The sequence below is a fragment of the Oncorhynchus mykiss genome, chromosome 13, assembly GCF_013265735.2.
Source record: "Oncorhynchus mykiss isolate Arlee chromosome 13, USDA_OmykA_1.1, whole genome shotgun sequence".
Lineage (NCBI taxonomy): Eukaryota > Metazoa > Chordata > Actinopteri > Salmoniformes > Salmonidae > Oncorhynchus > Oncorhynchus mykiss.
This window is the reverse complement of record NC_048577.1, coordinates 54,833,042-54,851,875: the sequence shown is the minus strand read 5'-3', so window position 1 is coordinate 54,851,875 and position 18,834 is coordinate 54,833,042. Positions and strand designations below refer to the sequence as shown.

General features: G+C 44.2%; 1 protein-coding gene across 4 annotated transcripts in view; it reads left to right on the top strand.

Annotated features, from left to right (window-relative positions):
• LOC110486827 (glutamate receptor, ionotropic, delta 2 (Grid2) interacting protein, a) overlaps positions 1 to 18,766 on the top strand; it is a 56,336-nt gene extending 37,570 nt beyond the window's left edge. For 2 of the 4 annotated variants that reach the window (XM_036941550.1, XM_036941552.1), the window contains 10 exons: positions 7,631 to 9,931; positions 11,714 to 11,801; positions 12,326 to 12,403; positions 12,588 to 12,784; positions 14,783 to 14,938; positions 15,321 to 15,410; positions 15,506 to 15,635; positions 15,848 to 15,966; positions 16,188 to 16,352; positions 16,491 to 18,766. In XM_036941550.1, coding sequence (XP_036797445.1) covers positions 7,631 to 9,931; positions 11,714 to 11,801; positions 12,326 to 12,403; positions 12,588 to 12,784; positions 14,783 to 14,938; positions 15,321 to 15,410; positions 15,506 to 15,635; positions 15,848 to 15,966; positions 16,188 to 16,352; positions 16,491 to 16,574 — 3,408 coding nt within the window. In that variant the 3' untranslated portion in view covers positions 16,575 to 18,766. Of the gene's footprint in view, positions 1 to 7,630; positions 9,932 to 11,713; positions 11,802 to 12,313; positions 12,404 to 12,587; positions 12,785 to 14,782; positions 14,939 to 15,320; positions 15,411 to 15,505; positions 15,636 to 15,847; positions 15,967 to 16,187; positions 16,395 to 16,490 lie in introns of all 4 variants that reach the window. The other 2 variants (XM_036941549.1, XM_036941551.1) reach the window with 2 other exon arrangements.
• The last annotated feature ends 68 nt before the right edge of the window (positions 18,767 to 18,834 follow it).

Below are 18,834 nucleotides of genomic sequence, written 5' to 3'. Positions count from 1 at the left end.
AAAGGCAATGCTACAATACACTAATTGAGTGTATGTAAACTCCTGACCCATTGGGAATGTGATGAAAGAAATAAAAGCTGAAATAAATCATTCTCTCTACTATTATTCTGACATTTCACATTTTTAAAATAAAGTGGTGATCCTAACTGACCTAAAACAGGGAATTTTTTACTAGGATTAAATGTCAGGAATTGTGAAAAACTGAGTTTAAATGTATTTGGCTAAGGTGTATGTAAACTTCTGACTTCTACTGTGTATATATATATACACCTGTGTATATGTATGTGTGTATATACAGTGGGGAGAACAAGTATTTGCCACACTGACGATTTTGCAGGTTGGTCTGTAATTTTTATCATAGGTACACTTCAACTGTGAGAGACGGAATCTAAAACAAAAATCCAGAAAATCACATTGTATGAATTTTAAGTAATTCATTTGCATTTTATAGAGCTTTTTGGTCTAAACTCCATTCGGCGTGTTTGGAGGAAGAAGAAGGATGAGTACAACCTCAAGAACACCATCCCAACCGTGAAGCATGGAGGTGGAAACATCATTCTTTGGGGATGCTTTTCTGCAATGGGGACAGAACGACTGCACCGTATTGAGGGGAGGATGGATGGGGCCATGAATCGCGAGATCTTGGCCAACAACCTCCTTCCCTCAGTAAGAGCATTGAAGATGGGTCGTGGCTGGGTCTTCCAGCATGACAACGACCCGAAACACAGCTAGGGCAACTAAGGAGTGGCTCCGTAAGAAGCATCTCAAGGTCCTGGAGTGGCCTAGCCAGTCTCCAGACCTGAACCCAATAGAAAATCTTTGGAGGGAGCTGAAAGTTTGTATTGCCCAGTGACAGCCCCGAAACCTGAAGGATCTGGAGAAGGTCTGTATGGAGGAGTGGGCCAAAATCCCTGCTGCAGTGTGTGCAAACCTGGTCAAGATCTACAGGAAATGTATGGTCTCTGTAATTGCAAACAAAGGTTTCTGTACCAAATATTAAGTTCTGCTTTTATGATGTATTAAATACTTATGTCATGCAATAAAATGCAAATTAATTACTTAAAAATTATACAATGTGATTTTCTGGATTTTTTTTAGATTCCATCTCTCACAGTTGAAGTGTACCTATGATAAAAATGTACAGACCTCTACATGCTTTGTAAGTAGGAAAACCTCCAAAATCGGCAGTGTATCAAATACTTGTTCTCCCCACTGTATGTGTGTGTGTATATATATATATATATATATATATATATATATATATATATATATATATATATATATATAAAACAACACATATAAAAATTGTTTTAAGTGAGAAGTAGGCATTGGTTTGAAGCCGAAAAATAAAGGAAATTCACAAGCACATCAATGCCTACTCCACCCATGCTCTACCAAGGTTTTCCAGCACCACAATGCCTACTCCACCCATGCTCTACCATGGTTTTCCAGCACCACAATGCCTACTACACCCATGCTCTACCAAGGTTTTTCAGGACACAGCTTTGACCTACTACTGTAGCTATGCTGGTCTATTGTACTTTAAAGAAAGTGTATGCAGGTTTCTTAGGATTTAAACCTTCTCAAACATTCTAATTCCTACTCTTAGAGGAGGTGCTCCCACAATAATGTGATTTGGGGCAGCAGGTAGCCTAGTGCTTAGAGCATTGGACAAGTAACCGAAAGGTTGCAAGATCGAATCCTTGAGCTGACAAGGATCGTCGTTTTAATCTGTCGTTTTGCCCCTGAACAAGGCAGTTATCCCACTGTTCCTAGGCCGTCATTGAAAATAAGAATTTGTTCTTAATTGACTTGCCTAGTTAAATAAAGATAACATTTTTTTTAAAATGTGTACCATGTACAGGTTAAAGTATTGGATTCTTCACACACCACACTAATCCCACTCCACTACCTTTTTAAGGTCCAAAAGTAATGGGAGAATGACACATTTTGTCATGTGACTTGTTAGTGTTACAAGGTCTCAGGTGTGAATGGGGAGCAGGTGTGTTAAATTTGGTGTCATCGCTCTCACACTCCCTCATACTGACTGGTCACTGGAAGTTCAACATGGCACCTCATGGCAAAGAACTCTCTGAGGATCTGAAAAAATTAATTGTTGCTCTACATAAAGATGGCCTGGGCTATAAGAAGATTGCCAAGACCCTGAAACTGAGCTGCAGCACGGTGGCCAAGACCATACAGCGGTTTAACTGGACAGGTTCCACTCAGAACAGGCCTCGCCATGGTCGATCAAAGAAGTTGAGTGCACGTGCTCAGCTTCATAGCCAGAGGTTGTCTTTGGGAAATAGACGTATGAGTGCTGCCAGCATTGCTGCAGAGGTTGATGGGGTGGGGGGGTCAGCCTGTCAGTGCTCAGACCATACGTCGTACACTGCATCAAATTGCTCTGCATGGCTGTCGTCCCAGAAGGAAGCCTCTTCTAAAGATGATGCACAAGAAAGCCCGCAAACAGATTGCTGAAGACAAGCAGACTAAGGACATGGATTACTGGAACCATGTCCTGTGGTCTGATGAGACCAAGATAAACTTATTTGGTTCAGATGGTGTCAAGCGTGTGTGGCGGCAACCAGGTGAGGAGTACAAAGACAAGTGTGTCTTGCCTACAGTCAAGCATGGTGGTGGGAGTGTCATGGTCTGGGGCTGCATGAGTGCTGTTGGCACTGGGGAGCTACAGTTCATTGAGGGAACCATGAATGCCAACATGTACTGTGACATACTGAAGCAGAGCATGATCCCCTCCCTTCGGAGACTGGGCCGCAGGGCAGTATTCCAACATGTTAACGACCCCAAACTCACCTCCAAGACGACCACTGCCTTGCTAAAGAAGCTGAGGGTAAAGGTGATGGACTGGCCAAGCATGTCTCCAGACATAAACCCTATTGAGCATCTGTGGGGCATCCTCAAACGTCGTCATGGAGGAGTGGAAGAGGACTCCAGTGGCAACCTGTGAAGCTCTGGTGAACTCCATGCCCAAGAGGGTTAAGGCAGTGCTGGAAAATGATGGTGGACACACAAAATATTGACACTTTGGGCCCAATTTGGACATTTTCACTTAGGGGTGTACTCACTTTTGTTGCCAGCGGTTTAGACATTAATGGCTGTGTGTTGAGTTATTTTGAGGGGACAGCAAATGTACACTGTTATACAAGCTGTACACTCACTACTTTACATTGTAGCAGTGTCATTTCTTCAGTGTTGTCACATGAAAAGATATACTCAAATATTTACAAAAATGTGAGGGGTGTACTCACTTTTGTGATATACTGTATATATACTGAGTATACACAACATTAAGAACACGTGCTCTTTCAATTTCATAAACTGACCAGGTGAATCCAGGTGAAAGCTATCATCCCTAATGGGGCTGTTCCTAATGTTTGGTATACTCAGTGTGTGTGTATACAGTACCAGTCAAAAGTATGGACATGTCTACTCATTCAAGGGTTTTCTTTATTTTTTATATTTTCTACATTGTAGAATAGTGAAGACATCACAACTATGAAATAACACATTTGGAATCATGTAGTAACAAAAAAAGTGTTAAACAAATCAAAATATATTTTATATTTGAGATTCTTCAAAGTAATCACCCTTTGCCTTTTTATTTATTTTTTTTATTTCACCTTTATTTAACCAGGTAGGCTAGTTGAGAACAAGTTCTCATTTGCAACTGCGACCTGGCCAAGATAAAGCATAGCAGTATGAGCAGACAACACAGAGTTACACATGGAGTAAACAATTAACAAGTCAATAACACAGTAGAAAACAAAGGGGGGGTCTATATACAATGTGTGCAAAAGGCATGAGGTAGGCGAATAATTACAATTTTGCAGATTAACACTGGAGTGATAAATGATCAGATGGTCATGTACAGGTAGAGATATTGGTGTGCAAAAGAGCAGAAAAATAAATAAATAAAAACAGTATGGGATGAGGTAGGTGAAAATGGGTGGGCTATTTACCAATAGACTATGTACAGCTGCAGCGATCGGTTAGCTGCTCAGATAGCTGATGTTTGAAGTTGGTGAGGGAGATAAAAGTCTCCAACTTCAGCGATTTTTGCAATTCGTTCCAGTCACAGGCAGCAGAGTACTGGAACGAAAGGCGGCCAAATGAGGTGTTGGCTTTAGGGATGATCAGTGAGATACACCTGCTGGAGCGCGTGCTACGGGTGGGTGTTGCCATCGTGACCAGTGAGCTGAGATAAGGCGGAGCTTTACCTAGCATGGACTTGTAGATGACCTGGAGCCAGTGGGTCTGGCGACGAATATGTAGCGAGGGCCAGCCGACTAGAGCATACAAGTCGCAGTGGTGGGTGGTATAAGGTGCTTTAGTGACAAAACGGATGGCACTGTGATAGACTGCATCCAGTTTGCTGAGTAGAGTGTTGGAAGCCATTTTGTAGATGACATCGCCGAAGTCGAGGATCGGTAGGATAGTCAGTTTTACTAGGGTAAGCTTGGCGGCGTGAGTGAAGGAGGCTTTGTTGCGGAATAGAAAGCCGACTCTTGATTTGATTTTCGATTGGAGATGTTTGATATGAGTCTGGAAGGAGAGTTTGCAGTCTAGCCAGACACCTAGGTACTTATAGATGTCCACATATTCTAGGTCGGAACCATCCAGGGTGGTGATGCTAGGCGGGGATGCGGGTGCAGGCAGCGATCGGTTGAAAAGCATGCATTTGGTTTTACTAGCGTTTAAGAGCAGTCGGAGGCCACGGAAGGAGTGTTGTATGGCATTGAAGCTTGTTTGGAGGTTAGATAGCACAGTGTCCAATGACGGGCCGAAAGTATATAAAATGGTGTCGTCTGCGTAGAGGTGGATCAGGGAATCGCCCGCAGCAAGAGCAACATCATTGATGTATACAGAGAAAAGAGTCGGCCCGAGAATTGAACCCTGTGGCACCCCCATAGAGACTGCCAGAGGACCGGACAGCATGCCCTCCGATTTGACACACTGAACTCTGTCTGCAAAGTAATTGGTGAACCAGGCAAGGCAGTCATCCGAAAAACCGAGGCTACTGAGTCTGCCGATAAGAATATGGTGATTGACAGAGTCGAAAGCCTTGGCAAGGTCGATGAAGACGGCTGCACAGTACTGTCTTTTATCAATGGCGGTTATGATATCGTTTAGTACCTTGAGTGTGGCTGAGGTGCACCCGTGACCGGCTCGGAAACCAGATTGCACAGCGGAGAAGGTACAGTGGGATTCAAGATGGTCAGTGACCTGTTTGTTGACTTGGCTTTCGAAGACCTTAGATAGGCAGGGCAGGATGGATATAGGTCTGTAACAGTTTGGGTCCAGGGTGTCTCCCCCTTTGAAGAGGGGGATAACTGCGGCAGCTTTCCAATCCTTGGGGATCTCAGACGATATGAAAGAGAGGTTGAACAGGCTGGTAATAGGGGTTGCGACAATGGTGGCGGATAGTTTCAGAAATAGAGGGTCCAGATTGTCAAGCCCAGCTGATTTGTACGGGTCCAGGTTTTGCAGCTCTTTCAGAACATCTGCTATCTGGATTTGGGTAAAGGAGAACCTGGAGAGGCTTGGGCGAGGAGCAGCGGGGGGGGCGGGGCTGTAGGCCGAGGTTGAAGTAGCCAGGCGGAAGGCATGGCCAGCCGTTGAGAAATGCTCATTGAAGTTTTCGATAATCATGGATTTATCGGTGGTGACCGTGTTACCTAGCCTCAGTGCAGTGGGCAGCTGGGAGGAGGTGCTCTTGTTCTCCATTGACTTCACAGTGTCCCAGAACTTTTTGGAGTTGGAGCTACAGGATGCAAACTTCTGCCTGAAGAAGCTGGCCTTAGCTTTCCTGACTGACTGCGTGTATTGGTTCCGGACTTCCCTGAACAGTTGCATATCACGGGGACTATTCGATGCTATTGCAGTCCGCCACAGGATGTTTTTGTGCTGGTCGAGGGCAGTCAGGTCTGGGGTGAACCAAGGGCTGTATCTGTTCTTAGTTCTGCATTTTTTGAACGGAGCATGCTTATCTAAAATGGTGAGGAAGTTACTTTTAAAGAATGACCAGGCATCCTCAACTGACGGGATGAGGTCAATGTCCTTCCAGGATACCTGGGCCAGGTCGATTAGGAATGATGACAGCTTTGATGACAGCTTTGCACACTCTTGGCATTCTCTCAACCAGATACACCTGGAATGCTTTTCCAACAGACTTAAAGGAGTTCCCACATATGCTGAGCACTTGTTGGCTACTTTTCCTTCACTCTGCGGTCCGACTCATCCCAAACCATCTCAATTTGATTGAGGTTGGGTGATTGTGGAGTCCTGGTCATCTGATGCAGCACTCCATCACTCTCCTTCTTGATAAAATAGCCCTTACTCAGCCTGGAGGTGTGTTGGGTCATTGTTCTGTTGAAAAACAAATGATAGTCCCACTAAGTCCAAACCAGATCGGATGGTGTATCGCTGCAGAATGCTGTGGTAGGCATGCTGGTTAAGTGTGCCTTAAAGTTCTTGACATTTTCCGTATTGACTGACCATGTCTGAAAGTAATGATGGACTGTCATTTCTCTTTGCTTATTTGAGCTGTTCTTGCCATAATATGGACTTGGTAGGGCTATCTTCTGTAATGGGGCTATCTTCTGTAATAGGGCTATCTTCTGTATACCCCCCCCCCCCCCCCCCCCCCCCCCCCCTACCTTGTCACAGCAAAACTGATTGAATCGAACACATTATGAAGGAAAGAAATTCCACAAATGAACTTTTAAGAAAAAGGTCATCTGATGCAGCACTCCATCACTCTCCTTCTTACACAGCCTGGAGGTGTGTGGGTCATTGTCCTGTTGAAAAACAAATGATAGTCCCAGTAAGCGCAAACCAGATGGGATGGCGTATTGCTGCAGAGTACTGTGGTAGCCATGCTGGTCAAGTGTTCCTTAAAATTAAAAAAAAAATCACTGACAGTGTCACCAGCAGAGCACCATCACACCTCCTCCTCAATGCTTCATGGTGGGAACCACACATGCGGAGATCATCCATTCACCTACTCCGCGTCTCACAAAGACACAGCGGTTAGAACCAAAAATCTCAAATTTGGACTCATCAGACCAAAGGACAGATTTCCACCATGTCCATTGCTCATGTTTCAAAGTTCTTGCAATTTTCTGGATTGACTGACACCAGACCCAGGACAACAAATTATGTGAGACAAAACACTTATTTTTTAATCATTTGAATTGCAAGTTACATTTTCGAAAGACACCTTTTGAGTGTGGAAATGCTGTATAATTTTCTATAATTACCTTCTGGTTTAAAAACCAGAGGAATGTTTTTTTCTAAGCAACCTGCATAAACATTGTTTGAAGTACAATAGGCCAATATACTGTAGATACTGTGGTAGGTCAAAGCTATATGCTGGAAAACCTTGGTAGAGCATGGGTGGAGTAGGCATTGTGGTGCTCATGTGCATTTCTTTTTTGGCTTCAGGCCAATGCCTACTTTTCACTTAAAAGATTGTTTTTCTGTTTTTAGTATATATAATTTGTGTGTTTCTATTGAGAAACTCTACCGTAAAGCACATAAGACTATAAATTACACTGGATCAATGGCCCAAGCCTTAATGAATCTATGTGATTGGTGGTAATGCCAGGATGTTGTCCAGATGAGCTTCCCAGATGATGAGGATGAGGATGAGGAGGTGGAGGTGGATGATGAAGATGGAGATGGGGGTTTCATAATACCCCCTGAGCTGAGCAGCCCCAGCGAGTGCCAGGGCAGCAGCGGAGAGGACGCCTCCTCCCTCACCTACTCCTCCTCCTCCGAACACATACCCCCTCCCCCCATGACTCCCCCGCCACCTCCGCCCATCCAATTCAATGATCCTCCTCTACCTCCAAGCTATACCGCCACCCCTGAACAGTCTCCCAGAATGCAACTGCCTTTCCGCCGCCACCACGGGCCACCTCCGCCCCCTCCTCCTCGCTCCAACCCACCACCCAAACGCCAGTCCATTCACAAGGTGCTTCCCACCCGGGAGGACCTGCTAGCCCATTCTGCAATGCAGGAACAAAATGCGTACCAGGAGCAACAAGCTTACCAGGAACAACAAGCTTACCAGGACCAACAAACTTACCAGGACCAACAAGTGCAACAAGCGTACCAGGAGCGACAAGTGTACCAGGAGCAACGAGCATTCCAGAAGCAACAAGCGTTTCAGGAACAAAAAGCTTACCAGGAGCAACAAGCACAACAAGCGCACCAGGAGCGACAAGCGTACCAGGAACAACAAGCTTACCAGGAGCAACAAGCACATCAAGCGCACCAGGAGCGACAAGCATTCCAGGAGCAACAAGCACATCAAGAACAACAAGCGTTACAGAAGCATCAATCATATCAGGAGCAACAAGCGTACCAGGAGCAAAGTATTTACCAGGGGCACCAGTCACTGCCTGCCCAGTCCTCGCACAAAGCACACCCTCTGCAGCAGCTTCACCAGTCCCTGCCCCCCCTCCCCTCTCCAGAGGCAGCCCACACCCATCCAGACCTCCCAAACCACCCAGACCCCTCACTCTACCAGATGCACCAAGCTCAACAACAGACTCGTCGTCAGAGCCGTCGTCAGTCTCACTCAGCCACATCACCGTACAATCCCCCAGCCCATTCCCCTGTCCATCCAGATCAACAGAGTCAGTACTCGGAGGCAATCTATCAGAGTATTCATACACAGTCACATCACTCATCCATGGAGCGCCTTCAGCAAGCTCATCAGGTCCAGCAGCACCACTCCTCCATGGAGCTGCTTCACCAAGCTCAGCAGGTCCAGCAGCACCACTCCTCCATGGAGTTCCTTCACCAAGCTCATCAGGTCCAGCAGCACCACTCCTCCATGGAGCTCCTTCACCAAGCTCAGCAGGTCCAGCAGCACCACTCCTCCATGGAGCTCCTTCACCAAGCTCAGCAGGTCCAGCAGCACCACTCCTCCATGGAGTTCCTTCACCAAGCTCAGCAGGTTCAGCAGCCCCACTCCTCCATAGAATTCCTTCACCAAGCTCAACAAGACCAGCAGCACCACTCGTCCATGGAGCTCCTTCACCAAGCTCATCGGGTCCAGCAGCACCACTCCTCCATGGAACTTCTTCACCAACCTCACCACTCATCCACAGAGCTCCTTCACCAAGCTCATCAGATCCAGCAGCACCTCTCATCCACGGAGCTCCTTCACCAAGCTCATCAGATCCAGCAAGATCAGCCTGCATCACTACCAGTACATCTGGATCAGGAGATCCACCAGTCTCTTCAGAGCCATCAGACTCACCCATCTTCCCAGGCCAGCCACCAGGGTCAACAGACTCGTCAATCTCTCAAGTCTCATCGCACTCACCAGCCATCCCCCCAGCGTCCCCACTCCATCCAGCAGACTTACCACCACACTCCCCAGATCCAGCACATCCACCACCAGGTCCCTCCCCAGCCCACTCAGCCAGAGCTCCATCAGATCCACCTAATCCACCAGCCCATCCAGCAGCGCCACCACCCCCAGCCCACCCTGTCCACCTTCCAGCCCCTTCCACCCCACCAGCCCACCCTGTCCACCTTCCAGCCTCTGCCCCAACACCAACCCCACCAAACCCACCAGGTCCACCCCTCCAACCAGGGTCGTCCTCAGTCCCAGCCTTCTCAGCGGCTATTCAGTCAATCCCAGTCTCACCACCACTCCCACTCCCACCACCAACCCCTGCCCCAACCTCAGGCCAAGCAGCATTCCCAGTCCCAGAATAACTTGGACCAGTTGGGGAAACAGGAGCCCCCTCCTCCTCCGCCCCTGCCCCCTCCTGGAACCCCTCCTCCGCTGCCTCGCCCAGGCCTTCCGAGGATGGACTCCAATCATATGAGTGTAAAGAGGCTGCGCTGGGAACAGGTGGAGAACTCTGAGGGCACCATCTGGGGACAGGTGAGTTAGTCACATATTGGATAGATGAGTTAGTCAGCATTGAGACAGGTGAGTTAGTCAGGATTGGGACAGGTATGTCAGCCACAGTTTGGACTGGAGTTAGTCAGGGTTTGGACAGATGTGTTAGTCAGGGTGGGAAAGGTGAACTTTGTTAGGTGAAGTTGGATGGGGACAGGTAAGTTAATCAGGATTGGGACAGGTATGTCAGCCACAGTTTGGACTGGAGTTAGTCAGGGTTTGGACAGGTTAGTTGGTCAGGGTTGCGACAGCTGAGTTAGTCAAGGTTGGGACAGTTGAGTAGTCAAGGTTAGAACAGGTGAGTTAGTCAAGGTTGGGACAGCTGAGTTAGTCAAGGTTGGGACAGGTGAATAGTCAAGGTTAGAACAGGTGAGTTAGTCAAGGTTGGGACAGCTGAGTAGTCAAGGTTGGGACAGGTGAGTTAGTCAGGGTTGCGACAGCTGAGTTAGTCAAGGTTGGGACAGGTGAGTTAGTCAAGGTTAGAACAGGTGAGTTAGTCAGGGTTGTGACAGCTGAGTTAGTCAAGGTTGGGACAGTAGAGTAGTCAAGGTTAGAACAGGTGAGTTAGTCAAGGTTGGGACAGCTGAGTAGTCAAGGTTGGGACAGGTGAGTAGTCAGGGTTGCGACAGCTAAGTTAGTCAAGGTTGGGACAGGTAAGTAGTCAGGGTTGTGACAGGTGAGTTAGTCAACGTTAGAACAGGTGAGTTAGTCAAGGTTGGGACAGCTGAGTAGTCAAGGTTAGAACAGGTGAGTTAGTCAACGTTAGAACAGGTGAGTTAGTCAGGGTTGGGACAGCTGAGTTAGTCAAGGTTAGAACAGGTGAGTTAGTCAACGTTAGAACAGGTGAGTTAGTCAAGGTTGGGACAGCTGAGCAGTCAAGGTTGGGACAGGTGAGTTAGTCAACATTAGAACAGGTGAGTTAGTCAAGGTTGGGACAGGTGAATAGTCAAGGTTAGAACAGGTGAGTTAGTCAACGTTAGAACAGGTGAGTTAGTCAGGGTTGGGACAGCTGAGTTAGTCAAGGTTAGAACAGGTGAGTTAGTCAACGTTAGAACAGGTGAGTTAGTCAAGGTTGGGACAGGTGAGTAGTCAAGGTTAGAACAGGTGAGTTAGTCAACGTTAGAACAGGTGAGTTAGTCAGGGTTGCGACAGCTGAGTTAGTCAAGGTTGGGACAGGTGAGTAGTCAAGGTTAGAACAGGTGAGTTAGTCAGGGTTGTGACAGCTGAGTTAGTCAAGGTTGGGACAGGTAAGTAGTCAAGGTTAGAACAGGTGAGTTAGTCAACGTTAGAACAGGTGAGTTAGTCAGGGTTGGGACAGCTGAGTTAGTCAAGGTTAGAACAGGTGAGTTAGTCAACGTTAGAACAGGTGAGTTAGTCAAGGTTGGGACAGGTGGGTAGTCAAGGTTAGAACAGGTGAGTTAGTCAACGTTAGAACAGGTGAGTTAGTCAGGGTTGCGACAGCTGAGTTAGTCAAGGTTGGGACAGGTGAGTAGTCAAGGTTAGAACAGGTGAGTTAGTCAGGGTTGCGACAGCTGAGTTAGTCAAGGTTGGGACAGGTGAGTTTAGTCAGGGTTGGGTCAGCTGAGTTAGTCAACGTTAGAACAGGTGAGTTAGTCAGGGTTGGGTCAGGTTTTTTGATTTACAACAGTTCCGTAAAAAAATAAAATAAGCAGTCAATTTCTGAAATGACAAGCATTAGCTTGAACTTAATGAGTAGACGATGCATAATGTACACAATGCCTGTTTTTAATCTGGGGGTTGCAGTTGGGGGAGGATTCGGATTATGACAAACTGAATGACATGGTGAAGTATCTGGATCTGGAACTGCACTTTGGGACACAAAAGAACCCCAGTGAGTATAATGTGCCCACGTGTGTATGTGAACGGGGCTGTTTGTGTGTATACATGCATAATGCATATGTTAGTGTGCATACAGTATGTTTGCACATACTGTACGTGTGGAGGGTCTTTCCACAAAACCATGTACATACCACCACCAGTCAGTTCTTGCCTAGTGTGTCTAATATGACTACTTCTTCATCTTGAGCAATGTGAGTGAAGCCCACCATGGTTTTCATTTGCTTTTGATCAGTGGTCCCTCTGACGAATGACAGCAGCGTTACCGCCATAGGCACTTCACTGACCCATTTAAGTCCAATACTTGAAATTATGTATATAAAATACAGTACGTTGAAAATCCTGATATGGACATTTTCTGCTCCTTAGCAGTCTCTCTCTCCCTTGATCTTTGTCTTCACACTCTTCCTTTCTGCCTCTCCCTCTCTGTGTCAATCACTTTGTCTTTCTGCCTCTTCTCATGTTTCTCTGTTTCCCTCGTGTTTCCCACATGATGTTCTGTGTCAGTTTCTCTTCCAGACCCAGCCCCTCAGTCGGAGACCTTCAAGAAGAAAGACGTAGTTGAGATTCTGTCCCATAAGAAGGCCTACAACGCATGTAAGTATGAGAGTGGAGAACGCGAGGAGGACGCTACATTGTTCCAGGCTGTGTTACACTGCACTTCAGATCTTATGTTATTGTTCTAATATAGTCTGTGTTGACTGAAACCATGAGACGATGTTACACTGTTACTGTGGCCTCGGGTATTTGACCCTTTGATCTCTTGACCCCTGACCTCCAGCCATCCTGATTGCCCACCTGAAGCTGTCCCCGGGCGAACTACGCCAGGTGCTGATGACCATGGCCACAGAGCGGCTGGAGCCGACCCACATCAAGCAGTTGCTGCTGTACGCCCCCGATGCAGAGGAGGTCAAGCAGTATGAACAGTACAGCGAGGACCCAGCCAAACTCAGCGAGCCTGACCAGTTTGTACTACAGGTACTGGGCCTAGACTGCAGAGAAGAGGCTCAGCAATTTAAAAAAAAATGTCACCTTTATTTAACCAGATAGGACAGTTGAGAACATGTTCTCATTTACAACTGTGACCTGGCCAAGATAAAGCAAAGCAGTGCGACACAAACAACACAGAGTTACACATGTAATAGACAAACGTACAGTCAAAGTTTGGGGGATCTTTATGGATGTATTTGTGTTGTTTTGTTGTGCTATACTGTAGGTGAAAGTAGTAGTAGTAGTACTCAGTGGTGTAAAGTACTTAAGTAAAAATACTTCAAAGTACTTCATAAGTCGTTTTTTGTATATTTGTACTTTACTTTACTATTTATATTTTTGACAACTTTTACTTTTACTTCACTACATTCCCAAAGAAAATGATGTACAGGAAAATAGTCTAATTCACACACAACATCCCTGGTCATCCCTACTGCCTCTGGTCTGGTTTACTTTATATAAGGAATTTGAAGTGTATTTACACTTTTACTTTGAATTTTGATACGTAAGTATATTTTAGCAATGACATTTACTTTTGATACTGTTAGGTTGTAATTCTCAGAGTAAAAACACAATGGACAGTATGAAAGCGCAAACTAAGTTTATTCTTCCCAGAGGATCAATACAGCCGCATTAGACAAAGACGTTGTTTACACAAGCACTGATATTTAACCCTTCCTCATTGGCTGAGTCTCCTCCTACACATCTGAACGAACATTGTATCTTTACTGATACACTTTTCTTTCTCTCTTAACGTGACCTCACCTGACCTCGACCCCCTTCATCACTAATCCATGGCTCTCTCCCCTTGTCAATGCCTGCCACATGATCACTTTCCCTGCACTCAGCACATTCCAAGCTTAATCGCACACACCATATACCTTCCTCCTACAGACAACCATTAACTTCTGGTGTAGACCCTCTAAACCTAAGCACTCAATATTTCAATAGGATACCTGATAATTAACCCTATCCAAAGTTTAGGAGTTAGTACCCAGAATACATCAATACTCAAGTCTCAAAATTCAAAGTTAAAGTATAAATACATTTCAAAAACCAGACGGCATCATTTTCTTGTTTTTGTTTTTTTACGGATAGTCAGGGGCACTTCCAACACTCATCATTTACAAACTAAGCATTTGTGTTACTTAAGTATATTTTAGCAAGGACATTTACTTTTGATACTTATCAAACTTATATTTAAAACCAAATACTTTAGACTTTAACTTTAACTGATTTTCTATTAAGGTATCTTTACTTTTAGTCAAGAATGAAAATTGGGTACTAGTATTAGTAGTGGTAGTGGTAGTAGTAGTAATAGTAGTAGTAGTAGTAGTAGTGGCAGCAGAAGTAGTAGTAGTAATAGAAGTAGTAGTAGTAATAGAAGTAATAATAGTAGTGGCAGAAGTAGTAGTAGTAATAGAAGTAGTAGTAGTGGCAGCAGAAGTAGTAGTAGTAATAGAAGTAGTAGTAGTAATAGAAGTAGTAGTAGTAGTGGCAGCAGAAGTAGTAGTAGTAATAGAAGTAGTAGTAGTAATAGAAGTAGTAATAGTAGTGGCAGCAGAAGTAGTAGTAGTAATAGAAGTAGTAGTAGTAATATAAGTAGTAATAGTAGTAGTAATAGAAGTAGTAGTAGTAATATAAGTAGTAATAGTAGTGGCAGCAGAAGTAGTAGTAGTAATAGAAGTAGTAATAGTAGTGGCAGCAGAAGTAGTAGTAGTAATATAAGTAGTAATAGTAGTGGCAGCAGAAGTAGTAGTAGTAATAGAAGTAGTAATAGTAGTGGCAGCAGAAGTAGTAGTAGTAATAGAAGTAGTAGTAGGGTTTGTTGGTTGCTCACAGTCATAGAATGAGAGTTTGGTTATGTGTAGGTGTTGTTGCTGGTTTTCTGTTTCCTCGTTTGTAATTGTGTGTGTGTGTGTGTGTGTGTGTGTGTGTGTGTGTGTGTGTGTGTGTGTGTGCGCGCGTGTGTGCATAATGTCATAGATGCTGTCAGTACCAGAGTACAAGACTCGTCTGAGAAGCCTCCACTTCAAAAGCACCCTGCAGGAGAAGACAGAGGAGATGAGGGGCGGCTACGACTGCATCTACAACGCCTCCATGGAGCTCAAGACCAGCAAGAAACTGGCCAAGATACTGGAGGTATACAGTTATGCACTCTGACATGTACAATCACTAGGAGGAGCAATGCAACTTCTTCAACTTGAACTTGTCACCCGCCAGCATGATTCTGATAAGAGAAAACCAACAACAGTCTCATTCGGTGCTAAGAATGGAGAGAATGGAAATGCATTTGTTTGGCTTTACCAACGTTTTAGCTTGAGCCACAGATACACCAGGAAGTTAAGGATCGGCAGCAGCCCAAACACCTAAACAGCAATGAACAGGATGTTTTCACATTTATTCCCTGAGTGGAAAACATAGTGTTATTGTGGGTAATGTTCAGCCCTAAAGTGGTAATGTTGCTGTTTCAATCCTAAACTAAATACAAGCTATATGCTAACTGTGTCAAATGTTTCCTTAGTTTGTGCTGGCGATGGGGAACTATCTGAACAACGGTCAGCCTAAGACCGGCAACAAAACCACCGGGTTTAAGATCAACTTCCTCACTGAGGTAAGCTCCTCATGGACATTTCTTTACCTCACAGTTGTTACTTCACTGTTGTTAACCCACGGACACTGTTACTAATGCACTACTGTTTCTTGTAGCTCGGCACCACAAAAACAGTGGATGGGAAATCTACGTTTCTGCACATCCTTGTCAAGTCACTGTGTCTTCACTTTCCCAACGTCCTGGATTTTGCCAAGGACCTCACCACGGTTCCCCTGGCAGCCAAAGGTAAACTGAGTAGTAGTTTTTTCATGTGTGCATTTTCTTTTGTGTGTCGGGTGTAGTGTTTCATGTACAGCATGTTGTGTTACTATTGCGTGTAAATGACTAGATTAAATATGTTATCCTGTTTTTCCATAAGCACTCTTCCACCTTTGTTCTTCCCCCTGCTCTCTCTTTCTTTCTCTCTCTCTCCCATCTCACTCTCTCACTCTCTGTAGTGAACCAGAGGACCATCACATCTGACCTGAACGACCTTCACACCACTATCCAGGACATCCGATCTGCCTGCCAGAAAATGCCTGCCACAGCAGATGACCGCTTCGCTGCAGTCATGAGTGTATCTTTCACAACTAACCTGAGAGAGAGAGAGATTCATTACATAATTCATTACAGGCTTCTATATTCACAGGTGTGAGAGTATGCATACTGTAAAATAGCCCTTTACATGGGGGTCTCTCACCCCATCCACCACCAATATGTACTGTAGCTCCTACATGTCCTAGCTCCAATATGTACTGTAGCTCCTGGCTGTTGTATCCTTGACTTCCCTATGAGCAGGGCTTCCTGGAGAACATCCACCCAGCACTACAGTCTCTGGAGTCCCTGCAGCAGAGGGCCATGGAGGAGTGGTCCAAGACAGCCTCCTTCTTCGGAGAGGACAGCCAAGCCACCAACACAGAGTCGTTCTTTGGGATATTCACTGAGTTCCTCGCCAAGTTTGAGGTGAACCGCCTAGAGTTTGAAAGAGACCTCTGAAATAGACAAGTATGTAGTGCTATCAAGAAGTGCTATCAAGACGGTAGTAGTAATGGTACTGCATGTTTTTGTCTTGTCTGACAATGTTTTATTGTTGTTTTTCAGAGAGCTCTTAGTGAGAACCAGGCCAATGAGAACCCTCCTAGGAGTCCCAGGAGCCCAAGAATGGCCTCACCCCTGGCCTGGTGATCAGAGAGACAGGAAGAAGGGTTGGCAGGCAGGCAGACAGGCAGGCAGGCAGGCACACACACACTCTCTATCTCTCTCTCACACACACACGGACAGGAGTGCATGCGAAAATCCACATACATGCACAAACACACATACACACAAACACACATACACACAAACACACATACACACAAACACACATACACACAAACACACATACACACAAACACACATACACACAAACACACAAACACACATACACACATACACACAAACGCACTCATAGTATTTCAATTTTTGTAATTCAAGAAATGTATATTGTGGGAATTAGGTTGTCTGCAGAGTTGAGCATACAGGGCTTTAATACGTGACATTGTAGTTTGAATGTCCAGCTAGTTTAACACCTCAAACTTTGTATATTTCATGGCTATAGAGTGTTCCTCTGGAACAGACAAATTAAGCTATACTGGATCAATGGTTTTGCTTTTTATATATTTGTAAATAAAAGTGTTATACCATTTATAGAAATGCAAAGATTCATGAAATGGAATAGGAAAGAGACTGACATCAGTAACTATTTGAACCCAGCTGTCTGATATACTGTATATGAATGTATGATACAATTATAGGCTAGAAAGATTAAGTCTACAGAACATGATCAGCAATGGTAAACAGAATACTGGATCGTTTTGAGAGACATACAGATCTAAACTATTGTTGCTAAAACATGTATTTGATACTTCAGCAGTTAAAAGAGATGACTGAATGCCTGTGTCAATGTGTCTGATTTGAGAATGAAATGTGTATTATATATTGTACCACTAAAATATAACTGTAATGATATATGTAATACAGGATATACATATTTAAGTAGTCAAATATGAAATGCTTTACAATAATTAACATTTTTTAAATGATTTACCTGTTCCATATTTTTGTAAGCCACCCACCACACTGAATGTATTTACAAGTTATTCATTTTGAATGAAGTGTGTCTTGTACGATATCCAGTGGATACTCATTACTACTAAAGAAAAGGAATGTTATGAAAATGAAAACACATTTGTGCTGTTAACTATCTGTTAACTATCTGTTCCTCTCTGTCTCTGATTGTGTTGATACTGACCTGCTGTAAACGGGCAGTGTTCTATTATGAACAGTAGGAGGATTTGTTACGTTTTCATGATCATTTCTGCATACTGCACCTTCACTTTAACCTCTACAATTCAATGAGGGGACACACTACTTTCTTGAAGCACATTACTTAAAGGGATAGTTCACACAAATTAGAAAAATGACATTTTGGTTTCCTTACCCTGTAAGCAGTCTATGGCCAAGGTACGACAGCAATCCAAGCTTTGGTTACGTTTTCCTGGCACTGTTTCCACATTCTAATGTTTTAGCATATGTGGCTCAAATCCCATTCAAGTCATGCGACCGATATTAGCATTTTTCATGCATCATGTCCAAATATCCAAGTATCTTAAATTGATTGTGAAGCTCAACAAAGTCACTTATACAGTAGATGATATGAACATGATGCGTGTAAATTATAACATCAGTCCTGTGACTTGAATGGGATTTGTGCCACAAATGCTAAAATGTTAGTAGTGTCAGGGAAACTAAACTAAAGCATGGATTGCTGTCATACTTTGCCCATAGACTGCTTGTAGGGTAAGGAAACCAATATGTCATTTTGTAATATGGCTGAACTATCCCTTAAACAGTAACTCTGTAGACTTTAATGTCATAGGATGTTAATACTTAACTTCATCAAACCTTGTTTTAACATATCTTTGTCATCTGATACGGACTACTTCTGGACTGATTGTGTAACTGACACATGGATGTTTTCAACCCAAACATGGAGGACATTTTACACATTCAATTAAAGCTACACTCCAGCTTTTCAGACAGTCGTTACATGAGAGAAATAGGACATTCTTTAGAATACAACTACTGTGGATCATTTTAAATGAATAAGATAAGGCAGATGTAAGAAGACGTGCTTATAATGTTATTCAGAACATGTCGATAAGTTATTGCCATCATTTGTTTTCTAACGGTATGATCTTCATTTCTGACTTTGTCGTCTGGATAGCTATACATATTCAGCAATGCGTTCTGGAAGTTGTTGCTCTCGGATAAGTCTATGTTTTGTATTGTAACAGCCAACGCTGACAAATAAAACGTCTGGTATAAGAACATTACCCTGAATTACTGTCTTTTTCCTAAATACAGTGATGGGTTCTGATTTCTTGACTTATGAAATATACTT